We start from the raw sequence: 21,067 nt of genomic DNA on the forward strand, positions 1-21,067 counted from the left end.
CGACCCATCACTTACCCGAGCGTTCCACTTGGCTCATCCCTCCAAACAGGGTGGGCCGCCAGGGGGCGTCCGTTGTGGAGGGGGCACTGTCACATCTTGATTGGCGTCAGGTGCGCGGCCCTCCCCTCCCTGTTCCTCCGCCTCCGTATTTGCTGCCCCGTTTTGCCCTGCGTGTCTCAGTAAAGCCTCTTTGAACCCATGACTGTCTCCATCGTGTATTTTAGATCCAGCTTCCATTTTGTCCCACGAAGTCGTTTGCTCTCTCCCGTGCGGATGTGAAAATCGGGTGTTAAAAAGTTTTATCTCTTCGCTTCTTTTTATAATAATAATACATTTCATTTGTAAGCGCATTTCAAAACTCTCAAGGTCACGCTACAGTCATTGGATCAGTTTTTCCGTGGGTGAGCAGCGGCAGCCACATGCGCCAGCCTTCACTTAACCTGGAATAATTCAAATAAATAAAAAACTCGCTAGCGAGCTAATACATAGCCAACAGATAGCCAGCCAACTAGCTAGCTAGCCACTAGATAGCCAATAGATAGCCAACTAAATAGCTAGACAGCCACCAGATATCTAATAGATAGCCTTCGAGCTAGCTAATAGATAGCCAGCTAGACAGCCACCAGATAGCTAATAAATAGCCAGCTAACCAGCCACCAGATAGCCACAGGATAGCTAATATGTAGCCAGCTAACCAGCCACGAGACACTCAACAGATAGCCAGCCAGCTAATAGATAGCCTTCGAGCTAGCTAATAGATAGCCAGCTAGCCAGCCACCAGATATCTAATAAATAGCCAGCTAACCAGCCACCAGATAGCCACAGGATAGCTAATATGTAGCCAGCTAACCAGCCACGAGACACTCAACAGATAGCCAGCCAGCTAATAGATAGCCTTCGAGCTAGCTAATAGATAGCCAGCTAGCCAGCCACCAGATATCTAATAAATAGCCAGCTAACCAGCCACCAGATAGCCACAGGATAGCTAATATGTAGCCAGCTAACCAGCCACGAGATACTCAACAGATAGCCAGCCAGCTAATAGATAGCCTTCGAGCTAGCTAATAGATAGCCAGCTAGCCAGCCACCAGATAGCTAATAAATTGCCAGCTAACCAGCCACCAGATAGCCACAGGATAGCTAATATGTAGCCAGCTAACCAGCCACGAGATACTCAACAGATAGCCAGCCAGCTAATAGATAGCCAGCCAACTAGCTAATAGATAGCCAGCTAACTAGCCAGCCTGCCACCAGATAGCTAATAGATAGCCAGATAACCAGCTAACCAGTCAGCTAGCTAGCTAATAGATAGCTAATAGATACAATGAGCCCCCTTCTTCCTTGCCCAACTTTCCACTTTCAAGCGTTTAATTTTATTCGAGGAGCGATTTTTATCCAGCTATCATCTAGCTGGCTATTGAGCTAGCTAACTTGCTCTCTGGTTGGTACATGGCTAGCTAGCTAGCGCGTGTGGCTGCTCACCCACAGAAAAAAAAACTTATTCTGTGATTGTAAAGTGACCTTGAGCTTTGAAAGGCGCTTATAAAGGAAATGTATTATTATTATATGTTCTGAAAAGGTTGCGTGAAACACACGCGCACGCACGTGCACGCCATTGAAAGGTTGCTTTATTTTCGATTTCCACCAGACGAGTGACTGCAACATATCCACAGCAGCTTTTTTTACATTAGCATGAACAGAAAAGAGAGCCGACCCCCCACGGAGTCCCCCAAGGCTCCATCCTGAGTCCCCTGACCTTCGCCCTGCGCTCTCATGAAAAAAGCCAAAGGAAATGTGGCGTTGTGCCCCCCCCCTCTTTTTTTATCCAGGTGGCATGGAACACAGGGGGGGGGGGGGCATTTAGCATTGCGAGTCGCCGCCGACAACGGGATGGGCACCGCTCATTTGAAAAAAAAAAAGTGTTTTGGAGGCGGGGCCTGCGCTGGTTTGGGCTTTGAGAACGATCTGCCATGCTTGTTATTGTGCAAAAGCGAGTCGCCATGGTAACGGCAGAGGTCCAATTCAAGCGGTGCCTACTTGCCACCTCGGGGGGGGGGGGGGGGGGGGGGGGGGGGTCTCGGCGTACTCAGACAGCGGAGGGGGGCAGGGTTTGGCGGCCTAGCAGCGGGAAGGCGGCGCCCAAGCAGCCCGAGGCCACACTGAGCGCCAGGCTGGCCCACGCCAGCGCTACCGACCAGCCATAGCCGTGGTCCACGTCGTCCGGGAGGCCGTAGATGAAGGGAGGCATCCGCGAAAGGTCGTAGGTCACGCTGGCCGCGTAGGTGCACAGAGAGATGGCGCAGAAGACGCCTGCGGGCGGAAACGCAAAACGGGCAAACTGAAGCGGCCTTTTCCGACCCAAAAAACTAAATGGCGCTGGCGCACCTGCCATGAAGAAGAGCAGTCCGGCCACGTGTCGCGTGAGGCTGCCCTCCCAGAAGAAGCCCACGACCGTATTTGCTGCCCCGTTTTGCCCTGCGTGTCTCAGTAAAGCCTCTTTGAACCCATGACTGTCTCCATCGTGTATTTTAGATCCAGCTTCCTTTTGTCCCACGAAGTCGTTTGCTCTCTCCCGTGCGGATGTGAAAATCGGGTGTTAAAAGTTTTATCTCTTCGCTTCTTTTTATAATAATAATACATTTCATTTGTAAGCGCATTTCAAAACTCTCAAGGTCACGTTACAGTCATTGGATCAGTTTTTCCGTGGGTGAGCAGCGGCAGCCACATGCGCCAGCCTTCACTTAACCCGGAATAATTCAAATAAATAAAAAAACTCGCTAGCTAGCTAATACATAGCCAACAGATAGCCAGCAAACTAGTTAGCTAGCCACTAGATAGCTAATAGATAGCCAGCTAGCTAGCTAATAGATAGCCAACTAAATAGCTAGCCAGCCACCAGATAGCTAATAAATAGCCAGCTAACCAGCCACCAGATAGCCACAGGATAGCTAATATGTAGCCAGCTAACCAGCCACGAGATACTCAACAGATAGCCAGCCAGCTAATAGATAGCCTTCGAGCTAGCTAATAGATAGCCAGCTAGCCAGCCACCAGATAGCTAATAAATAGCCAGCTAACCAGCCACCAGATAGCCACAGGATAGCTAATATGTAGCCAGCTAACCAGCCACGAGACACTCAACAGATAGCCAGCCAGCTAATAGATAGCCTTCGAGCTAGCTAATAGATAGCCAGCTAGCCAGCCACCAGATAGCTAATAAATAGCCAGCTAACCAGCCACCAGATAGCCACAGGATAGCTAATATGTAGCCAGCTAACCAGCCACGAGACACTCAACAGATAGCCAGCCAGCTAATAGATAGCCAGCCAACTAGCTAATAGATAGCCAGCTAACTAGCCAGCCTGCCACCAGATAGCTAATAGATAGCCAGATAACCAGCTAGCCAGTCAGCTAGCTAGCTAATAGATAGCTAATAGATACAATGAGCCCCCTTCTTCCTTGCCCAACTTTCCACTTTCAAGCGTTTAATTTTATTCGAGGAGCGATTTTTATCCAGCTATCATCTAGCTGGCTATTGAGCTAGCTAACTTGCTCTCTGGTTGGTACATGGCTAGCTAGCTAGCGCGTGTGGCTGCTCACCCACAGAAAAAAAAACTTATTCTGTGATTGTAAAGTGACCTTGAGCTTTGAAAGGCGCTTATAAAGGAAATGTATTATTATTATATGTTCTGAAAAGGTTGCGTGAAACACACGCGCACGCACGTGCACGCCATTGAAAGGTTGCTTTATTTTCGATTTCCACCAGACGAGTGACTGCAACATATCCACAGCAGCTTTTTTTACATTAGCATGAACAGAAAAGAGAGCCGACCCCCCACGGAGTCCCCCAAGGCTCCATCCTGAGTCCCCTGACCTTCGCCCTGCGCTCTCATGAAAAAAGCCAAAGGAAATGTGGCGTTGTGCCCCCCCCTCTTTTTTTATCCAGGTGGCATGGAACACAGGGGGGGGGGGGGGGGGGGGCATTTAGCATTGCGAGTCGCCGCCGACAACGGGATGGGCACCGCTCATTTGAAAAAAAAAAAGTGTTTTGGAGGCGGGGCCTGCGCTGGTTTGGGCTTTGAGAACGATCTGCCATGCTTGTTATTGTGCAAAAGCGAGTCGCCATGGTAACGGCAGAGGTCCAATTCAAGCGGTGCCTACTTTCCACCTTCGGGGGAGGGGGGGGGCGTCTCGGCGTACTCAGACAGCGGAGGGGGGCAGGGTTTGGCGGCCTAGCAGCGGGAAGGCGGCGCCCAAGCAGCCCGAGGCCACACTGAGCGCCAGGCTGGCCCACGCCAGCGCTACCGACCAGCCATAGCCGTGGTCCACGTCGTCCGGGAGGCCGTAGATGAAGGGCGGCATCCGCGAAAGGTCGTAGGTCACGCTGGCCGCGTAGGTGCACAGAGAGATGGCGCAGAAGACGCCTGCGGGCGGAAACACAAAACGGGCAAACTGAAGCGGCCTTTTCCGACCCAAAAAACTAAATGGCGCTGGCGCACCTGCCATGAAGAAGAGCAGTCCGGCCACGTGTCGCGTGAGGCTGCCCTCCCAGAAGAAGCCCACGACCGTCACCACGCCGCCGCACAGCAGGACGGCGGCCGCCATGCCCAGGAAGCCCGCCGTCATGCGGCGCAAGTCTGACGTCCAAAGGGAGGAAAGGCGGAAAATGACCTGCTGGTTGCCCAGGTGACGGGGAGTCACGCCCCCCCAATCTCACTATCTAGCTGGCTATCTATTAGCTAGCTGACTAGCTCTATAGTTGGCTAGTTATTTATTAGCTAGCTAATCTCACTATCTAGCTGGCTATGTAGCTTGCTATCAGCTAGCTGACTACCACTATAGTTGTCTATCTATTAGTTATTTATTAGCTAGCTAATCTCGTTATCTAGCTGGCTACGTAGCTGGCGATCTATTTACTATCTATTAGCTAGCTGCCTGACTCTCTCGCTGGCTATCTATTAGTTATTTATTAGCTAGCTAAACTCGCTATCTAGCTGGCTATCGATTTGCTATATATTAGCTAACTGGCTAAATCTCTAGCTGGCAATCTATTAGTTATTTATTAGCTAGCCAATCTCACTATCTAGCTGGATATCTATTAGCTAGCTGACTAGCTCTATAGTTGGCTAGTTATTTATTAGCTAGCTAATCTCACTATCTAGCTGGCCTATGTAGCTGGCTATCTATTAGCTAGCTGACTACCACTATAGTTGGCTATCTATTAGTTATTTATTAGCTAGCTAATCTCGTTATCTAGCTGGCTACGTAGCTGGCGATCTATTTGCTATTTATTAACTAGCTGGCTAACTCTCTCGCTGGCTATCTATTAGTTATTTATTAGCTAGCTAAACTCACTATCTAGCTGGCTATCTATTAGCGAGCTGGCGAATGCTCTAGCTGGTTATCTATTAGTTATTTATTAGGTAGCTAATCTCGCTATCTAGCTGGCTACCTTGCTACATATCTATTTGATATCTATTTGCTAATCTCGCTATGTAGCTGGCGACCTAGCTGGCGATCTATTTACTATCTATTAGCTAGCTGGCTGACTCTCTAGCTGGCTATCTATTAGTTATTTATTAGCTAGCTAAACTCACTATCTAGCTGGCTATCGATTTGCTATCGATTAGCTAGCTGGCTAACTCTCTAGCTGGCAATCTATTAGTTATTCATTAGCTAGCCAATCTCACTATCTAGCTGGCTATCTATTAGCTAGCTGGCGAACGCTCTAGCTGGTTATCTATTAGTTATTTATTAGGTAGCTAATCTCGCTATCTAGCTGGCTACCTTGCTACATATCTATTTGATATCTATTTGCTAATCTCGCTATGTAGCTGGCTACCTAGCTGGCGATCTATTTACTATCTATTAGCTAGCTGGCTGACTCTCTAGCTGGCTATCTATTAGTTATTTATTAGCTAGCTAATCTCGCTATCTAGCTGGCTATCTAGCTAGCTATCTAGCTGACTACCTTGCTATATATCTATTTGATATCTATTTGCTAACAAGCTGTCTACATAACTATTTATCTATTAGCTATCTATCTAGCGATCTATTAGTTATCTATTAGCCAGCTAGCTAACTTTCTATCTAATGTACTGCTCACCCACAGAAAAACTTCTCCTTTGACTGTATGTGACATTGAGAGTTTTGAAGGGTGCTTATAAATTAAATGTATTATTATGATTCTTCTTCTTCTTTTTCGTTGGGCTTTTCCCTTCAAGGGGTTTGCCACAGCGAATCAGTGTCCTCCATCTTCAGAGGTTTGATCCGCATGTTTGTTTTGGCCAAGCTTTTACATCGGATGCCCTTCCTGACACAACCCTCTGGATTTATCCGGGCTTGGGACCGGCACAAGAAGACACTGGCTTATGTCCCCTTATTATGATGATTATTATTGCTATATAGCTGCTGGCTATGTAGCTTGCCATCTATTACGATATCTTTATAGCTATCTGGCTGGCTAGCTAACTATCTAGCTAGCTCTCTATTATGTAGCTAGCTAGCATCCTATCCGTTACCAGAGTTACTTAGCTAGCTAGCTTACTATCTGTTAGCAGAGTTACTTCCTGGTTGAGCGAACGCTGGCGCATGTGGTTGCCGCTGCTCACCCAGAGAAAAACATCCTGTGACTGTAAAGTGACATTGAGAGTTTTAAAATGCGCTTAGAAATGAAATTTATTATTATTATGATTATGATTATGATTGAAAGCAACGTTTTGATTTTGGAGGGCGGGGTCGTGAGCGGTCGGTGTTCAGGTTTGCCACTCACGCAGCAGATGCCACTCGTCCTGCTGGATGCTTCTGGTCAGGTTGAGCGGGATGTTCCTCAGTCTGACGGGCTGAGAGAAATGATACTTGACGGGCGTGCAGCGCTCCGCGATCCCTGCGGGTGACGTCACACACAAGGACGCGTCCTATTCAAAGCCAAACGCGAAACCGCCCCCCCACCACACACCCCACTCCACCCCCGTGGTCTCACCCCGCTCCACCAGGCGGTCGATGTCCCGGTCCAGTCCGGCCACGTAACACTTCCGCCACAGGCCGGCGTGCGTGGAGAAGAGCGGGCGCCCGCACTCGGTCTCCAGGATGCCCATGCCCACGATGGCCCGCCAGTTCTCCAGCAGCTCGTCCTCGCGGCTGCCCACGTGCACGGCCTTGAGCCGCGCCGCGTCGCGCGGGGCCGCGCCCGCTCCCGCGCCCGCCTCCAGCAGCGGCAAGTGGTAGATGGGCCTGTCGCGGTTCTGCTGGCCGCCCGAATCGGCACCCTGCCGCTCGCAGTTGTCGCGGTGACGGCGCGTGTCCGTCTCGTACCAGTGCTCGGTGCCGATGGCGGCGGCCAGCAGCAGCAGGGCGAGCGCGCTCAGGGCCAGGCTGGCGGCGCCCCAGGCGGACGCCCGCCCGACGCCGCCGAAGCCGCCGAAGCCGACGCCCTCCTCGCGGCTCGCTTTGTCTTCAGCCGCCATGGCGTCCTGCTGCCATCGCGGTTCGGCTGCTGCGGTTCGCCGTCAGGAGCGCGCGATCGGTGGCGGGCAGCCCACCGGAACTTCTGGCGCTCCCGCCGCCTTCAAAGTAAAAGCGCAAAGAGGGGCTTCTTTCTGCGGGGAATCGGCGTGACTTTACGCGCACGCACGCGCGCGCGCGCACCGCGGGCGTTAATGCATCTGTGGGCGGGGGTGGGGGGCATGTTTACGTGACCGCCGACCAAGGACACCGTAAACCTGCCGCATTTGACCTTTGACCGGCCGCAAGTCGATTCCTGCTGATGAAGCTCCAGCGGGGCCATCCAGAACCTTTCGATGGGAGGGGCCCGGCCCACATCGTGGGAAAGGCGTATTGATCGGAAGGAATCGTGTTGCGGGGGTGGGGGCTGAGCGACAGGAAGTGGGATGACCTTGAAGCACGTAAGCGCCCCCTCCAGCCGGCATGGGCGCTCACGCTCATGGACGTTTGGGGAAGGGGGGGGGGTCCGCTTACAGGAAGCAGCTCACATGAATTATTGATCAACTTAATGGACAACGTTTCTGCTTTTTTTCTGGCCTCCATCACCTGAGAGGCCTCACGAGGCCAAGAGCCGTGCGCTGCCGTGACGGCGGCCATCTTGACACCTTTGCCGCTGCGTGGACAAGCGTGGGGGGGGGGATAGGGGCAGAAGCTCCGATCGCCTTTTCAGAATCCGAATCCTCTTTCTTGGTCAAGTATGTAGAACACACAAGGAATTTGGCTCTGGTGGATCACGCTGCTCTCGTATCGTCATCCAAAAGACTTGACGAACAAATATGGAGGACTCTCACAAAGGCTAATGGAAGGGAAATCACTTTTATTTGGGTGACTGTTTACAGAGTTAATGGGGACGAGGGGTTTAAAGGACAACCGACGTCTCCGGACAAGTTGTGTCCATAATTTGTAAAATGGCTTCAAATGACTTCTACTGGTCGCATTTTAATAAGATTCCACCGCATATAGCTATATTCTACGTTTTAAGACTAGCGCTCAATATTCAGGAAGTCTTGTTTTTGAGTTGGTGACGAGTCCGTACGTGACGTCACTAAAGGAACGCCCCCGGACCGAAAAAAAGGCAAATTGTAGCAGTCCTTCCATCACGTCAATGTATTTTGCTCTATTTTTTTGGTTTGAAAACCTTGTGTTGCACCCAAAAGCCGCCAAAAGAGGGTGTCCAAGCTCCATATAAGGAATTGATCAGCCTGTGGAAACGGAGGTGGCCACAGGAGGTCGCCATTTTGTGCCGCTTTTTTTTGGGTGATAGATGTCCCCCCAATGTTGCCTCAAAATGGCACGTAATAAATTCTTTAATCGGTTTCAAACATGTATGCTTTCCTCTTCAGAACTATTTGAATCATATTCATCATTGGAGGTGTAACAAGAAAGCATATTCTCCGAATCTGAAGCCATTCTTTTGATTCACTAGCAATGCAAGACGTCTTGGCGTGACGTCACGAACTGGGGGCGGGACTTTCTGAAAATGCCCAATTCGCAGCTCAATTTTTTGCAGATTTTAGACACTTTAAGTCATTTTTATTGGTGTTTTGCATTTGAATAAAAATATCATACTGCATGTTTTGGGTATTTTAGATGCTATAAAATGTTTTTCTGATGTCAGATAAAAAACAAAAAAGTGATGTAGGCTGTCCTTTAAGGGAGTCACTGGAAAAGGTGGTGGGGAGGGTGCTGAGGGTCCAATAGGGTTTTCCTTGCCCTTGTCCTGATTCTTGCACTGGCCGTGCTTCTTCGGTAGCTTTTAGCTTTTTGGGTAGCTTCATCTGTAGCTTTTCCATTAGCTGTTTCGGTAGCTTTTTCATTAGCTTTTTTGGTAGCTTCTTTGCTAGCTTCTTCAGTAGATTCTTCTGTAGCTCTTCTGTAGCTTCTTCAGTCGCGTCTTCTGTAGCTTCTTCCATTGCTTCTTTGGCAGCTTTTTCGGCAGCTTCTTGGGTAGCTTCTTCAATAGGTTCTTCAGTAGCTATTTCGGGAGCTTCTTCAGTAGCTTCTTTGGTAGCGTCTTCAGTAGCTTCTTTGGTAGCGTCTTCGGTAGCTTCTTCAGTAGCTTCTTCGGTAGCTTTTTTGGTAGCGTCTACGATAGCTTCTTCGGTAGCGTCTTCGGTAGCTTCTCCGGTGACCGGCATTCACTCAACCCCGAAATAACTCAAATAGATAGAAAGCTAGCTAGCTAATGGATAGCAAATAAATAGTTAATAGATAGCCAACAGCCAGCCAGCTAATAATGTTTTCTGAAAGGCCAAGTAAAAGTTGGGGGCGAGTGTCGCGAAATGGTCCAGGTGGGCGCGCCATTTTGGGGCAAACCGGCCTTTGTGTTGGTTGGCGTGTCGCCGCCCCTCGCCCCCCCTGGGTGGACGAAGCCCCTCGCAAGTTGGGCCATCTTTGGGAGCTTCACAACACTTTGTCGCAAGAGGGTTTATGCCCACCCCAAGCCGCTCTTTCTGTCCCAATCGTGGGTTTTGTTTGCCCCCAACCATCACTTCCTGGAGTGTTTTGAGGAGATCCCACCGGCGTCCAAATTGCCACCAGTCTCCTCTCTGACTCGACGATGCGCTTCCTCGGCAACTGATGATGACTGAGGGGTGTCGCCGTGGCAACAGAGACCCCCGCTGCGTCTGCCAAAGAGGCCTCGCCGTCGCCTTGGCAACAGAGAAGTTGGCTTCCAGGTGTACCTAATCGAGTTCCACGGCAACTTGGACTGGAGGGGGCGGAGCCAAGCGACTTCCACTGCGCCTGAATTATTTATTGATCAGCGCGACTGATGAAAATTTAACGATGCTCTTTGCTTGGCTTGCTCACCTGCGGCCTCCTTCTGATGACGGCAGGAATGTGACCTTGGTGACCCCGCACGCACACAAACAGACAAGGGTGGGGAGGCGTTTGCGCATTTACTCGCACAGGCGGTCAAAATGGCCGCTGTTGATGAATTGACAAGGACTGGATGACGCGTTTGGAAGTGAAGCTGAAGGGAGGCAAGAAATCCAAGATGGCAGCCGCGGTGGCGGCGGCGGCTAAGATGAAGAAAACGCTGCTTCGCTGCCCGCTGGACACCAACCGTCGCCACATGTGCCAGCGTTCACTCAACCCAGAAGTAACTCAAATAGATAGCTAGCTAGCTAACAGATAGCTAATAGATAGCCAGCTAGACAGTTAGATAACTAGCTAGATAGCCATATGGATAATAAATAGCCAGCTACATAGCTAGCTAGCCAGATATCTAATAGATAGCAAATAGAGGTAACACCCGAGTTACGAGCGGGTTCCGTTCCGACAAAACGGTCGTAAGTTGTAAATCGCAATGCATTCAAAATGGCTGACGCGAGGTTTATACGACAGGATAATAGACGATATCAATCTGTTGTTTTTAAGCAACGTTTTCTATTGAATACTATTATATACCCAAATGTTGACAAATCCAATAATAAATAAAATACAAACGAGATAAAGCTAATTATGGCAACAATGTCAAAAAATCTACTTTTGCTTTGAAAAACAATGATCCACATTTTGGGTGATTGTCTAATGGATGTTACTGACTGAATATTTATTTATTTTTTTATGCCCCAGTGGATAAAAAAACTCATTCCCAAATTTCAGTTTACAATATAAATGAATTATATTTATGGAAACAATGTTAGAAAGCAAAACAATCCAATCAAGTTGTTGGTTTTAAATTAAATTTACAATCTCCAGTATCGATGCCGTCAGATGACGGCTAAAGAAACCACTCCTGTACGACTGACAGCTTACACAGACGAGTCTCCAGTATCTTAAATGTATCATGAAACGAAATAAACCAATAAAGAGGAAACCAAAAGAAAAGCAGGTTACCGTGAATGACGCTTCACTTCCTGACAAGACCGACGCTCGTATGCTTGTCAAAAGGCATCACTTCCGCTTATCAGGTTCTTACTTTGAAGCCGTCCAACCGGAAGTCTCGCCAAGTGCTTACCGCGGAGGGACGAGCGTCGTCAGTCTAGTGCACTGCCGTGACAAGCAGGCGCGTGAGCGACCGAGCAGGTAAGAGCGCGCGCGCACACACACACACACACGCACGCACGCGCGCCGGGCCACGCCAACCGTCCGACGGGCGTTACGCGAAAAGGGAAACCGAGTCGAGCGAAGCTAAAGCCGACGAGCGACGCGTCGGGGTGACGCCAGCGGCAGGCTAGCCGTTAGCTAGGGGCTAACGGTTCTTTTCCTGCTTCCAGCCGTGCGCCGTGACGTCGTCCCATCTTCGCGTAAACCCGAGAGAAGATATTCATCGAACACGGAGTGAACATTGCGGTCGTTTGCGTCGGTCGGGGGACGACGGCGGCTTTCTTGTTGTGACGTCACAGACTGTTCTTGTTGCCCCGCCCCTTCGCGCTCAGGTGACAGGTGCCCGCCATGGCTTTGATTTCCTTGGACGACCTGGAAGGGTTGGACGAAGACGAGCAGCTGGATGATGACATCACCGACAACCCGGAGCCAATGGGGGACGAGCACTCGGACAGGCTGCTCGCTCATTGGAGGGCCGTGGCCAGCACGCATCAGGTCACCGTGCCCACAGGTGAAGTGACGTCGCTATGCTAACGCAGCTTGACAAGGCCCCAAGGTGTTGTTTTGTTAAGAAGTCGGATGTTACCTGTAGTTAAATGGTTTTCATTACATCATGTGTATGCTAGCTTTCTAGCTATCTATCGAGCTGGCTACCTAGATACCTAGCTATTAGCTAGCTGGCTATCTGGCTGTATATCTATTAGCTAGCTAGCTATATATCAGCTATCTTACGAGCTAGCTAGCTGGGTGGCTATCTATTAGATAGCTGGCTAGCTTTCTATCTATTTGAGTTATTCCGGGTTGAGTGAACGCTGGCGTGTGTGGCTGCCGCTGCTCATCAATACAGGTGTGTGTGTGTTTTTTTTCTGGGTAGAAATGAGGGGCCCCATCCACGAGATGGCGCGCAACAACCAGCAGAGGGAGCCCGTCCCCTTCGCGCTGATTTCCCGTCAGGAGAAGGTGATGACGCCACCCCACGCCCCCCCCCTCTCCGCCGCAACGGTGACGTCACAGGCGATGGCTTGTCGCACGCAGATGGGTGAGGTGATGTGGGAGGAGCGAAAGTACCCGGCCGGCAAGTGGGCGTGCGTGAGGGACGCCGAGGAACTTTACGAGCAGAGCATCTCCAAGAGCTTCATGAAGTTGATGCGCTTCATCTGCAAGGAGAACTCAGCAGGTGGAAACCCCTAATTTTGTTTTGTTGATTTTGGAGACTGTCGGCATCTATTAGCTAGCTTTCTATCTGAGTTACTTCCGGGTTGAGTAAAGGGCTAGCTAGTTATCTGATAGCTATCTATTAGCTACCTAGCTTTCTATCCGAGTTGCTTAGCTATCTATCCGAGTTACTTTTGGGTTGAGTGACGGCCTAGCTAGCTCTCTGTTACCTATGTATTAGCTAGCTAGCTTTCTATCTGAGTTACTTCCGGGTTGAGTGAAGGCCTAGCTAGCTATCTGTTAGCTATCTATTTGCTAGCTAGCTTTCTATCTGAGTTATTTAGCTATGTAGCTTTCTATTCGAGTTACTTCCATGTCGAGTGAAGGCCTAGTAGCCGTTAACTAGCTAGCTTTCTATCCAAGTTACTAACAGGTTGAGTGAACGCTGGCGTGTGTGGCTGCCGCTGCTCACCCACAGAAAAATGTATCATGTGACTGTAAAGCGACCTTGAGAGTTTTGAAAGGCGCTTGGAAATGAAATGGATTATTAATATTATTATCCATTTTGGGTTTGGGCGTGGTGGCAGGTAGCCACCTGGGCCTGACGGTGCCGGTGGTCAGCACGGTGGTGGTGGTGTCGGGCGACGGCAAGACGCTGCTGGACAAGAAGGTGGAAACCGCCTTCTACCTGCCCGCCGCCTACCAGGACGCGCCGCCGCGGCCGCACGACCCCGACGTGGATGTGGTGCAGCGCGACGCCTTCTCCGTGGTGGCCAGGTAAGACGCCGATGGGCAAAAAACGTGCGCGGGCATCTCACCGACGTGGCGTTTTGCGGCAGGCCCTTCTCGGGGACCACAAACGAGGAGACGGTGACGGCCCACATCGGCGCCCTGCGGGAACTGCTGGGTGGCTCAGCGTCCGGCGTCTACATGGTGGCCGTCTACGAGAACCCCGGCGTCCCTCGCCGACGCAACGAGATCTGGTTCCTGCGCCGCTAGGGGGGGGGGCACCAATGCCGCGTTGTGTGTCGTGAGCGTGCTTAGCTCTTAGAGCCGGAAGCTAATTGGACAGCGAGTGGAAATCAAATCAACTTTATTGAAGGTCAATATTTTTATATCCTGATTTAAAAAAACTGAATAATCAAAAGCTTTTAATTTGAAAGGTATCGCGAAAGAGCTGTTCAATGAACATTTATTGTGAAATAAACGTATTGTCAATTGAAAACATGTCAGCTGTTCTTACACTAACACAAAGGGGGTAAAAAAAGAAAACTATTTACAAACAAACCCATGCAACAGGAAGTAAAAAGGAAGCTTGCCACCGTGGGGGGGCGGGCCTCCGCTGACGGACGCCCGCTGGTGGACACCCAAGTCAGATCAGGTCGGCCACTGAGGACAAATGTCACAACAAATTACAAGTACGGCCTGAAAGAAGCTGGCGGACATTTTGAAAGAATCAATGAAGGAGTTGGGGGGGGGGGGGTCGTCTGCAGCTGATTGGCTAATGCCAGCCGTGAAGGGGCGTGGCAGGGGCGATGGCGCTCACCGTTCATGGGCATCTCGTCGATTTGCGTAGAGTAGTACTGCTCTATGTCGCGTAGGATACGGATGTCGTCGTTCTTCACAAAGTTGATGGCCACGCCTTTGCGGCCGTAGCGACCCGAGCGGCCGATCCTGGGCGGGGGTCACAGGTGAGCGTCGGGGGAGGTGGCGTTGGGGAGGGGGGGGCGTCCTACCTGTGGATGTAGAGCTCTCGGTTGTTGGGGAGGTCGTAGTTGATGATGAGGGAAACCTGAGGCACGTCCAGACCACGGGCCCACACGTCCGTCGAGATCAACACGCGACTGCGGGAACAAGCGTTAACATGCAGTCGAGGGGGGGGGAGGCGGGGCCTGTTAGTGGGGGCGGGGCCTGCGGGTCACCTGGCTCCCGAACGGAACTCCTTCATGATGGACTCTCGCTCCTTCTGCGGCATGTCTCCGTGCATGGACGACACGGTGAAGTTGGCCTCGCGCATTTTCTCCGTCAGCCAGTCCACCTGAAAGACATGCGTCACGAGCACGCCACCAACTCGCCATGGGGCGCCGCCGCCGCCTCGCCACGCCACGCCCACCTTCCTCTTGGTGTTGCAGAAGATGACGGCCTGCGTGATGGTGAGCGTGTCGTAGAGGTCGCACAGGGTGTCAAACTTCCATTCCTCGCGCTCCACCGCCACAAAGAACTGCTTGATGCCTTCCAGCGTCAACTCATCACTGTGGCGCAGACAAAAAAGCGCTCGGAATTGAAGCGGATTGACACAGGAGATGATGATGATAATAATAATAATTTAATTTCTAAACACCTTTCAAAACTCTCAAGGTCACTTTACAGTTACAAGATATTTTTTTCTGTGGGTGAGCAGCGGCAGCCATACACACCAGCGTTCACTCAACCCGGAAGTAACTCAAATAGATAGAAATCTAGCTAGCTATCGAATAGATAGCCAACAGCTAGCGAATAGATAGCTATTAGCTCGTGAATAGATAGCCAATAGCTAGCGAATAGATAGCCAACAGCTAGCGAATAGATAGCCAATAGCTAGCGAATAGATAGCAACAGCTAGCGAATAGATAGCTATTAGCTAGTGAATAGATAGCCAATAGATAGCTATAATAATAATAATAATAATACATTTGATTTCTAAGCAGCTTTCAAAACTCAAGATCACTTTACAGTCACAGGATATTTTTTTCTGTGGATAGATACAAAGGTAGCTAGCTAGCGAATAGATAGCCAACAGCTAGCGAATAGATAGCTATTGGCTAGTGAATAGATAGCCAATAGCGAGCAAATAGATAACCAACAGCTGGCAAATAGATAGCTCTAAAAATAATAACACATTTGATTTCTAAGCGCCTTTCAAAACTCTCAAGGTCACTTTACAGTCACAGGATCAGTTTGTCGGTGAGCAGCGGCCGCCACAAGCGCCTGCGTTCACTCACCCTGAAATGTACTCAAATAGATAGAAAGTTAGCTAGCTAGCTAATACATACCGCTTGACCAGGATGCGGATGGGGTCGGTCATGAACTTGTTGGTCATCTCGAGGATCTCGTGTGGCAGCGTGGCGCTGATGAGGACCACCTGGGTGGCGGGTGGCAGGTAGCGGTAGACGTCGTAGATCTGCTCCTTGAAACCTGCGGGCCGACAAGAGGTCAGGGCGGTCCCAAGGACGCGGCGGGCGACGGCGGCGGCGGCGGGCGACCTTTGTTCAGCATCTCGTCAGCCTCATCCAGAACCAACATTTTGATGGCGCGCGTGCGCAGGCTGCGTCGCCGGATCATGTCTGCCAGCACAGAAGCCTTCCGGTTAGCCGGCGAGCAAACGGCCGGCGAGCAGATGGCGGCGCTCACCAAACACTCGTCCCGGCGTTCCCGACACCACGTGCTGGCCAAAGTCCAACTTGCGGATGTCCTCGCCCACGTTGGTGCCCCCGATGCATGCGTGGCACTGAACGTTCATGTAGTCCCCCAGCGCCAGCAGCACCTGCGGGCGGGACGCCACACCTTAGCGCTACGGCGGACGCCGGCCGGCGGCAAGACGCTTTACCTTTTGGATCTGGCCGGCGAGCTCTCGAGTGGGCGCCAGGATCAGCGCCTGGGTCTCCCTCACCTTTGGACAAAGAAAATCTGCCATAAAAACGGCGCTTTGGTCCAAATTCAAGTGAAAGGGCGCAAAAATGGCTGACCTGGATGTCCAGACACTGCAGGACCGACACACAGAAGGTGGCCGTCTTTCCCGTTCCCGACTGAGACCTGAACGCACCCACAACACATTCTTATTGAAGAGCCTTTTATCTGGCTATCTAGCTGCCTATCTATCAGTTATACGGCTACCTAGCTCGTTGTATATCTGTTAGCTATCGACTGGCTATCGCGCTATTTGCTATCTATGTGTGTTTAATAGTGACATTCAGTGTATTGGCTAACTAACTATCTAGCTAGCTAGTAGCTATAGAGCCATCTAGGTGGCTAGCTATCTAGCTAACTGTTAGCTAGCTGGCTAGCTACGTTTCTATATATTTACTTCCGGGTTGAGTGAACGCTGGCGCGTGTGGCTGCCACTGCATACCCACAGAAAACTTATCCTGTGACTGTAAAGTGACCTTGAGAGTTTTGAAAGGCGCTCATAAATGACATTTATTATTATTATTATTAGCTATCTGGCTGGCTATTAGTTAGTAGTATTAGCTACTAGACAGCTGCCTGGCTGTCTGTCCATTCGCTATCTATTGGCTATGTAGCTAGCTACCTAGCTGGCTATCTATTAGCTATCTGGCTGTCTAGCTAGCTATTAGTTATGCGGCTACCAAGCTGGCTGTCTCGCTATTGGCTATCTTTTAGCTAACTAGCGTCCTATCTATTTGAGTGACTTCCGGATCGAGTGAACGCTGGCACGTGTGGCTGCCGCAGCTCACCCACAAGAAAACGTATCCTGTGTTTGAAAAATGAACTTGAGAGTTTTAAAAGGCGGTTAAAAATTAAATGTATTATTAGCTATCTGGCTGGCTCGCTACCTATCTAGCTGGTTATTCGTTTTGCAGCTGCCTGGCTATTAGCTATCTATTGGCTATCTATTTGCTATCTGGCTGGCTCGCTAGCTATCTAGCTGGCTTTCTATTAGTTATGCACCTAGCTAGCTCTCTATCTATTAGCTATCCATTGGTTATCTATTAGCTATCTAGCTTTTTATCTATTTGAGTTACTTCTGGGTTGAGTGAATGCTGGCGCGTGTGGCTGCCACTGCTCACCCACAGAAAAACGTATCCTGCGTTTGAAAAGTGACCTTGAGAGTTTTGAAAGGTGCTTAAAAATTAAATGTATTGTTATTGTTTGGAGTCAATAAAATGGGGTGTGGGGGTCTTTTCTTACTGGGCGATGACGTCTCGGCCTTTAATGATCTGCTTGATGGCTCGCTGCTGAATGGCCGACGGCTTCTCGAACCCTGAAACGAGCAAAGGGGACAGCTAGCCACATTTTCTCAATAGGACCCGAACTTTTCTTTTCCTATCCGGAAAATGGCGCCGTTTGATTCTGACAGCATTGGAAGCATTTTGTTTTGCCACACTATTTTCGAGCTTTTGTGCCGGCCCCAAGCCCGGATAAATACAGAGGGTTGTGTCAGGGCATCCGACGTAAAAGCTTGGCCAAAACAAACATGCCAATCAAACCTCTGAAGATGGAGGACACTGATTCGCTGTGGCGAATCCACTGAAGGGAAAAGCCGAAATGAAAAGATTTTCGAGCAAGCAAAAACAAATGGAAAGAAGATGGAGAATGTCACTCGTCGTCACGGCGCGCGATCCCTGTCGTAGACGGGGTGGATATGTTGGGTGGGGGTCAGGCGCTAAGCTAAGCGACCAGCGCTTTGCGGCTAATGGCGCTAACTTGCCACATTCGCCACCGCAAGCCTTCAAAGCGCCGCTGCGGTGACCAATGTGAGCCCGACGTGACAAAAAAGGCTCAAAATGGCGAAGTGAGGCTCGCGGCGGCGGCGTGGCGAGCACTCGAGTTCCGCAGAGGCCTGGCCGAGCGGCGGCCTACCGTAAGCGTAGATGCCGCGCAGCAGGTCCTCCCGCAGGCCCATGGTGTCGAAGGTGGGGGTGACGTCCACCTCCTCGCTGGTTTCAAACTCCACCTTGGTCATGTCCTCGTCCTTGAGGAGGCGCTTGCGACTCGGTACACCGGCGACGGCCATTTTTTGACTCCGATTGGCGCGAAAAAGAAAGAAGAGGCTCCGCCACGCTAGCTGCTAGCGACGACTAGCCAAACGGAAAAGAAAGGAGCGCGTGTCGCACTTGCGATGACGCGTTGGTGAAGCGCCACCGGAAATGACGCAACCCGTTCCCCTTCAAAGCGAAGGGGGACGGTACGGCGCCCCAAAGGGGACCTTGCAGAAAAAACGCATATTAACGTTCCTTTGCATTCATCCGTTGCAACATTGCGAATGCTCGGTAGTTTTAATATTTTGAAATTCGCGATAAAATACTTCCGGGAACACGTCCGGGTAACCGAAACCAACAAACACGGGGCGTTTTCACCCGCTGGTGAATTGAATAGAATTTTACTTCAAAATTAGTTTGAAATACAAACACGGCAAATCTCTTCTTGGTCTTCCGAATAATTAAAACACATTGAAGTGAGTGGTGAACTCAAGAGGACTATTTCATTAGCCAAGCTGATCTATCTATCTATCTATCTATCTATCTATCTATCTATCTATCTATCTATCTATCTATCTATCTATCTATCTATCTATCTATCTATCTATCTATCTATCTATCTATCTATCTATCTATCTATCTATCTATCTATCTATCTATCTATCTATCTATCTATCTATCTATCTATCTATCTATCTATCTATCTATCTATCTATCTATCTCTATATATATATATATATGTCTTTAAGATGGTGCCAGGTGGCTGGCATAGTCTACCGAAACATCTATGCGGAGTATGGACTGGAAAAAAAAATAATAATCAATTTCATTTCTAAGCGCCTTTCAAAACTCTCAAGGTAACTTTACAGTCACAGGATCGTTTTTTCTGCGGGTGAGCAGCGGCAGCCACATGCGCCAGCGTTCACTCAACCTGGAAGTAACTCAAATAGATAGCAAGCTAATAGCTAGCGAATAGATAGTTAATAGCTAGCAAATACATAGCTATTGGCTATCTATTCACTAGCTACCAGCTAGCGTATTAGCTGCGAATAGATAGTTGTTAGCGAATTGATAGCTATTAGCGAGCGAATAATTGGATTGGATTGGATTTGCCTTTATTAGTCTCGCAGTGGAGAAATTTACATTTCACAGCAGAAAAGCGATAAAAGTAATGAAAGTAGAAAAACAAAATACATGAGCTGCTGGAAAGGCAGCCACTCTCGCGGCGCCGTCTTGAATCAGAATCATCTTTATTGCCAAGTATGTAGAACACACAAGGAATTTGTTTCCGGTAGAACACGCTGCACTAGTATCGTCGTCAAAAAAACTGCTAAGTGGCACTATACAGTTCCATTTTGGCTACTGTTGAAAGAGTTCAAAGAGTTAATGGCTTGGGGGAAGAAGCTGTTAAAAAAAAAAAAAGTCAAAAGAACAAAAAAAAAAAATACGTATGACAAAACAAAGACAATATTACAACACAAAGACACAGAGAGGCATTAATTCTTTAGCACTTTCTGTACCCTCTTTGTTACATAAAGCAGTTCTAGATGAAAGAGGAGAGGATCAAAGCGTCTTTCCACCAGTGGATCAGGGACATCATGGTGGAATGTGCACGTCAACTACAAGCTAAATGTTGAAAGCAAACACGCAGCTGTAGCATCCATTGACAAAAAGAGATTGTCTCACACACAATATCAAATATTTTTATTTATATGGCTTGATTTATATGTGCACAGAGAGCATTCACTAACTTTCACTTTCCCTGTGGTTACTCTGGTCTGATGATCAGCTGTCACTAATTTGCTTTTCATATTAATAATGCGCAATCGATAGCGATCTATCTAGCTAGCTAATAGATAGCTAGACAGCTAATATATAGCTAGATAGCTTATTATTATTATTATTATTATTATAAAGCTAGCTAGCTAGCTAATAGAGAGCTAGCAAAGGAGCTAGACCGCTGATAGATAAGATAGATAGCCATCCAACTAGACCGCTAATAGCTAGCTAATAGATAGTTAATTGATAACTAACAGATCGCAAATAGATAGCTAGGTAGGTAGCTTGATAGCCAACTCGACTGTCATAATTTATGATGATGATATTTGAACCCATTTTGCACTTGTACTGCTTGGGAACGTTCCAGGAAGTCAAACTTTCCCTCCCTCAAAATAATACAAGCTAACTAAAGGTATCTTGAAGCTTGAAGCGCCTTTCAGAACTCTCAAGGTCACTTTACAGTCACAGGATAAGTTTTTCTGTGGGTGGGAAGCGGTAGCCACACGCGCCAGCGTTCACTCAACCTGGAAGTAACTCAAATAGAATAGTAAAACAGAGAGATAGAAAGCTAGCTAGTCAGCCAATACTACTACTACTACTACGACTACTACTACTACTACTACTACTACTACTAATAATAATAATACATTTAATTTACAAGCGCCTTTCTGAACACCCAAGGACACATTACAATAAAAAAAAACAACAATACATAAAACAATATAAAACCCTGAATAAAACAATAAATACTAAAATAGCAGATTAAACTAGACCACGAAAGCAAGTTTAAACAGGCGAGTTTTGAGGTGAGATTTGAAAGTAGCATGGGAGTCAATATTACGGATGTTGGGTGCAAGTGAGTTCCAGAGTTTGGGAGC

The 21,067-nt window shown here is 49.0% G+C and overlaps 4 protein-coding genes across 6 annotated transcripts; 1 reads left to right on the top strand and 3 right to left on the bottom strand.

Moving 5' to 3' along the window:
* Positions 1-2,064: 2,064 nt before the first annotated feature.
* LOC148892093 (transmembrane protein 178A-like) lies at positions 2,065-2,449 on the bottom strand. The gene is made up of 2 exons (XM_089006734.1): positions 2,386-2,449; positions 2,065-2,310 (listed from the first exon to the last, which is right to left on the bottom strand). The coding sequence occupies exons 1-2, from the start codon at positions 2,390-2,392 to the stop codon at positions 2,087-2,089; spliced, it is 231 nt and encodes a 76-aa protein (XP_088862860.1). The 5' UTR covers positions 2,393-2,449; the 3' UTR covers positions 2,065-2,086.
* Positions 2,450-3,972: 1,523 nt separating this feature from the next.
* On the bottom strand, positions 3,973-7,878 carry LOC148892094 (transmembrane protein 178A-like). 2 transcript variants are annotated; one of them, XM_089005645.1, is made up of 4 exons: positions 6,983-7,863; positions 6,773-6,886; positions 4,500-4,637; positions 3,973-4,424 (listed from the first exon to the last, which is right to left on the bottom strand). In XM_089005645.1, exons 1-4 carry the CDS (start codon positions 7,464-7,466, stop codon positions 4,201-4,203), a joined length of 960 nt encoding a protein of 319 aa, XP_088861771.1. In that variant the 5' UTR covers positions 7,467-7,863; the 3' UTR covers positions 3,973-4,200. The 2 variants fall into 2 exon arrangements, with proteins under 2 accessions (XP_088861771.1, XP_088861772.1); XM_089005646.1 differs by lacking the exon at positions 4,500-4,637 and having other exon boundaries at positions 6,983-7,878.
* Positions 7,879-11,405: 3,527 nt separating this feature from the next.
* Positions 11,406-13,936, top strand: soul4 (heme-binding protein soul4). 2 transcript variants are annotated; one of them, XM_089005647.1, is made up of 6 exons: positions 11,406-11,535; positions 11,889-12,067; positions 12,431-12,516; positions 12,592-12,733; positions 13,299-13,488; positions 13,551-13,936. In XM_089005647.1, the coding sequence occupies exons 2-6, from the start codon at positions 11,905-11,907 to the stop codon at positions 13,708-13,710; spliced, it is 741 nt and encodes a 246-aa protein (XP_088861773.1). In that variant the 5' UTR covers positions 11,406-11,535; positions 11,889-11,904; the 3' UTR covers positions 13,711-13,936. The 2 variants fall into 2 exon arrangements, with proteins under 2 accessions (XP_088861773.1, XP_088861774.1); XM_089005648.1 differs by lacking the exon at positions 11,406-11,535 and having other exon boundaries at positions 11,606-12,067.
* eif4a3 (eukaryotic translation initiation factor 4A3) lies at positions 13,788-18,557 on the bottom strand. Its single transcript, XM_089005644.1, has 12 exons — positions 18,292-18,557; positions 17,620-17,692; positions 16,437-16,503; positions 16,298-16,360; positions 16,102-16,234; positions 15,954-16,034; positions 15,744-15,885; positions 14,825-14,963; positions 14,634-14,749; positions 14,448-14,555; positions 14,258-14,385; positions 13,788-14,100 (listed from the first exon to the last, which is right to left on the bottom strand). Exons 1-12 carry the CDS (start codon positions 18,443-18,445, stop codon positions 14,084-14,086), a joined length of 1,221 nt encoding a protein of 406 aa, XP_088861770.1. The 5' UTR covers positions 18,446-18,557; the 3' UTR covers positions 13,788-14,083.
* Positions 18,558-21,067: the final 2,510 nt, after the last annotated feature.

This window comes from Hippocampus bargibanti, linkage group LG10, assembly GCF_051943395.1.
Source record: "Hippocampus bargibanti isolate YZ-2025 linkage group LG10, ASM5194339v1, whole genome shotgun sequence".
Classification (NCBI taxonomy): Eukaryota; Metazoa; Chordata; class Actinopteri; order Syngnathiformes; family Syngnathidae; genus Hippocampus; species Hippocampus bargibanti.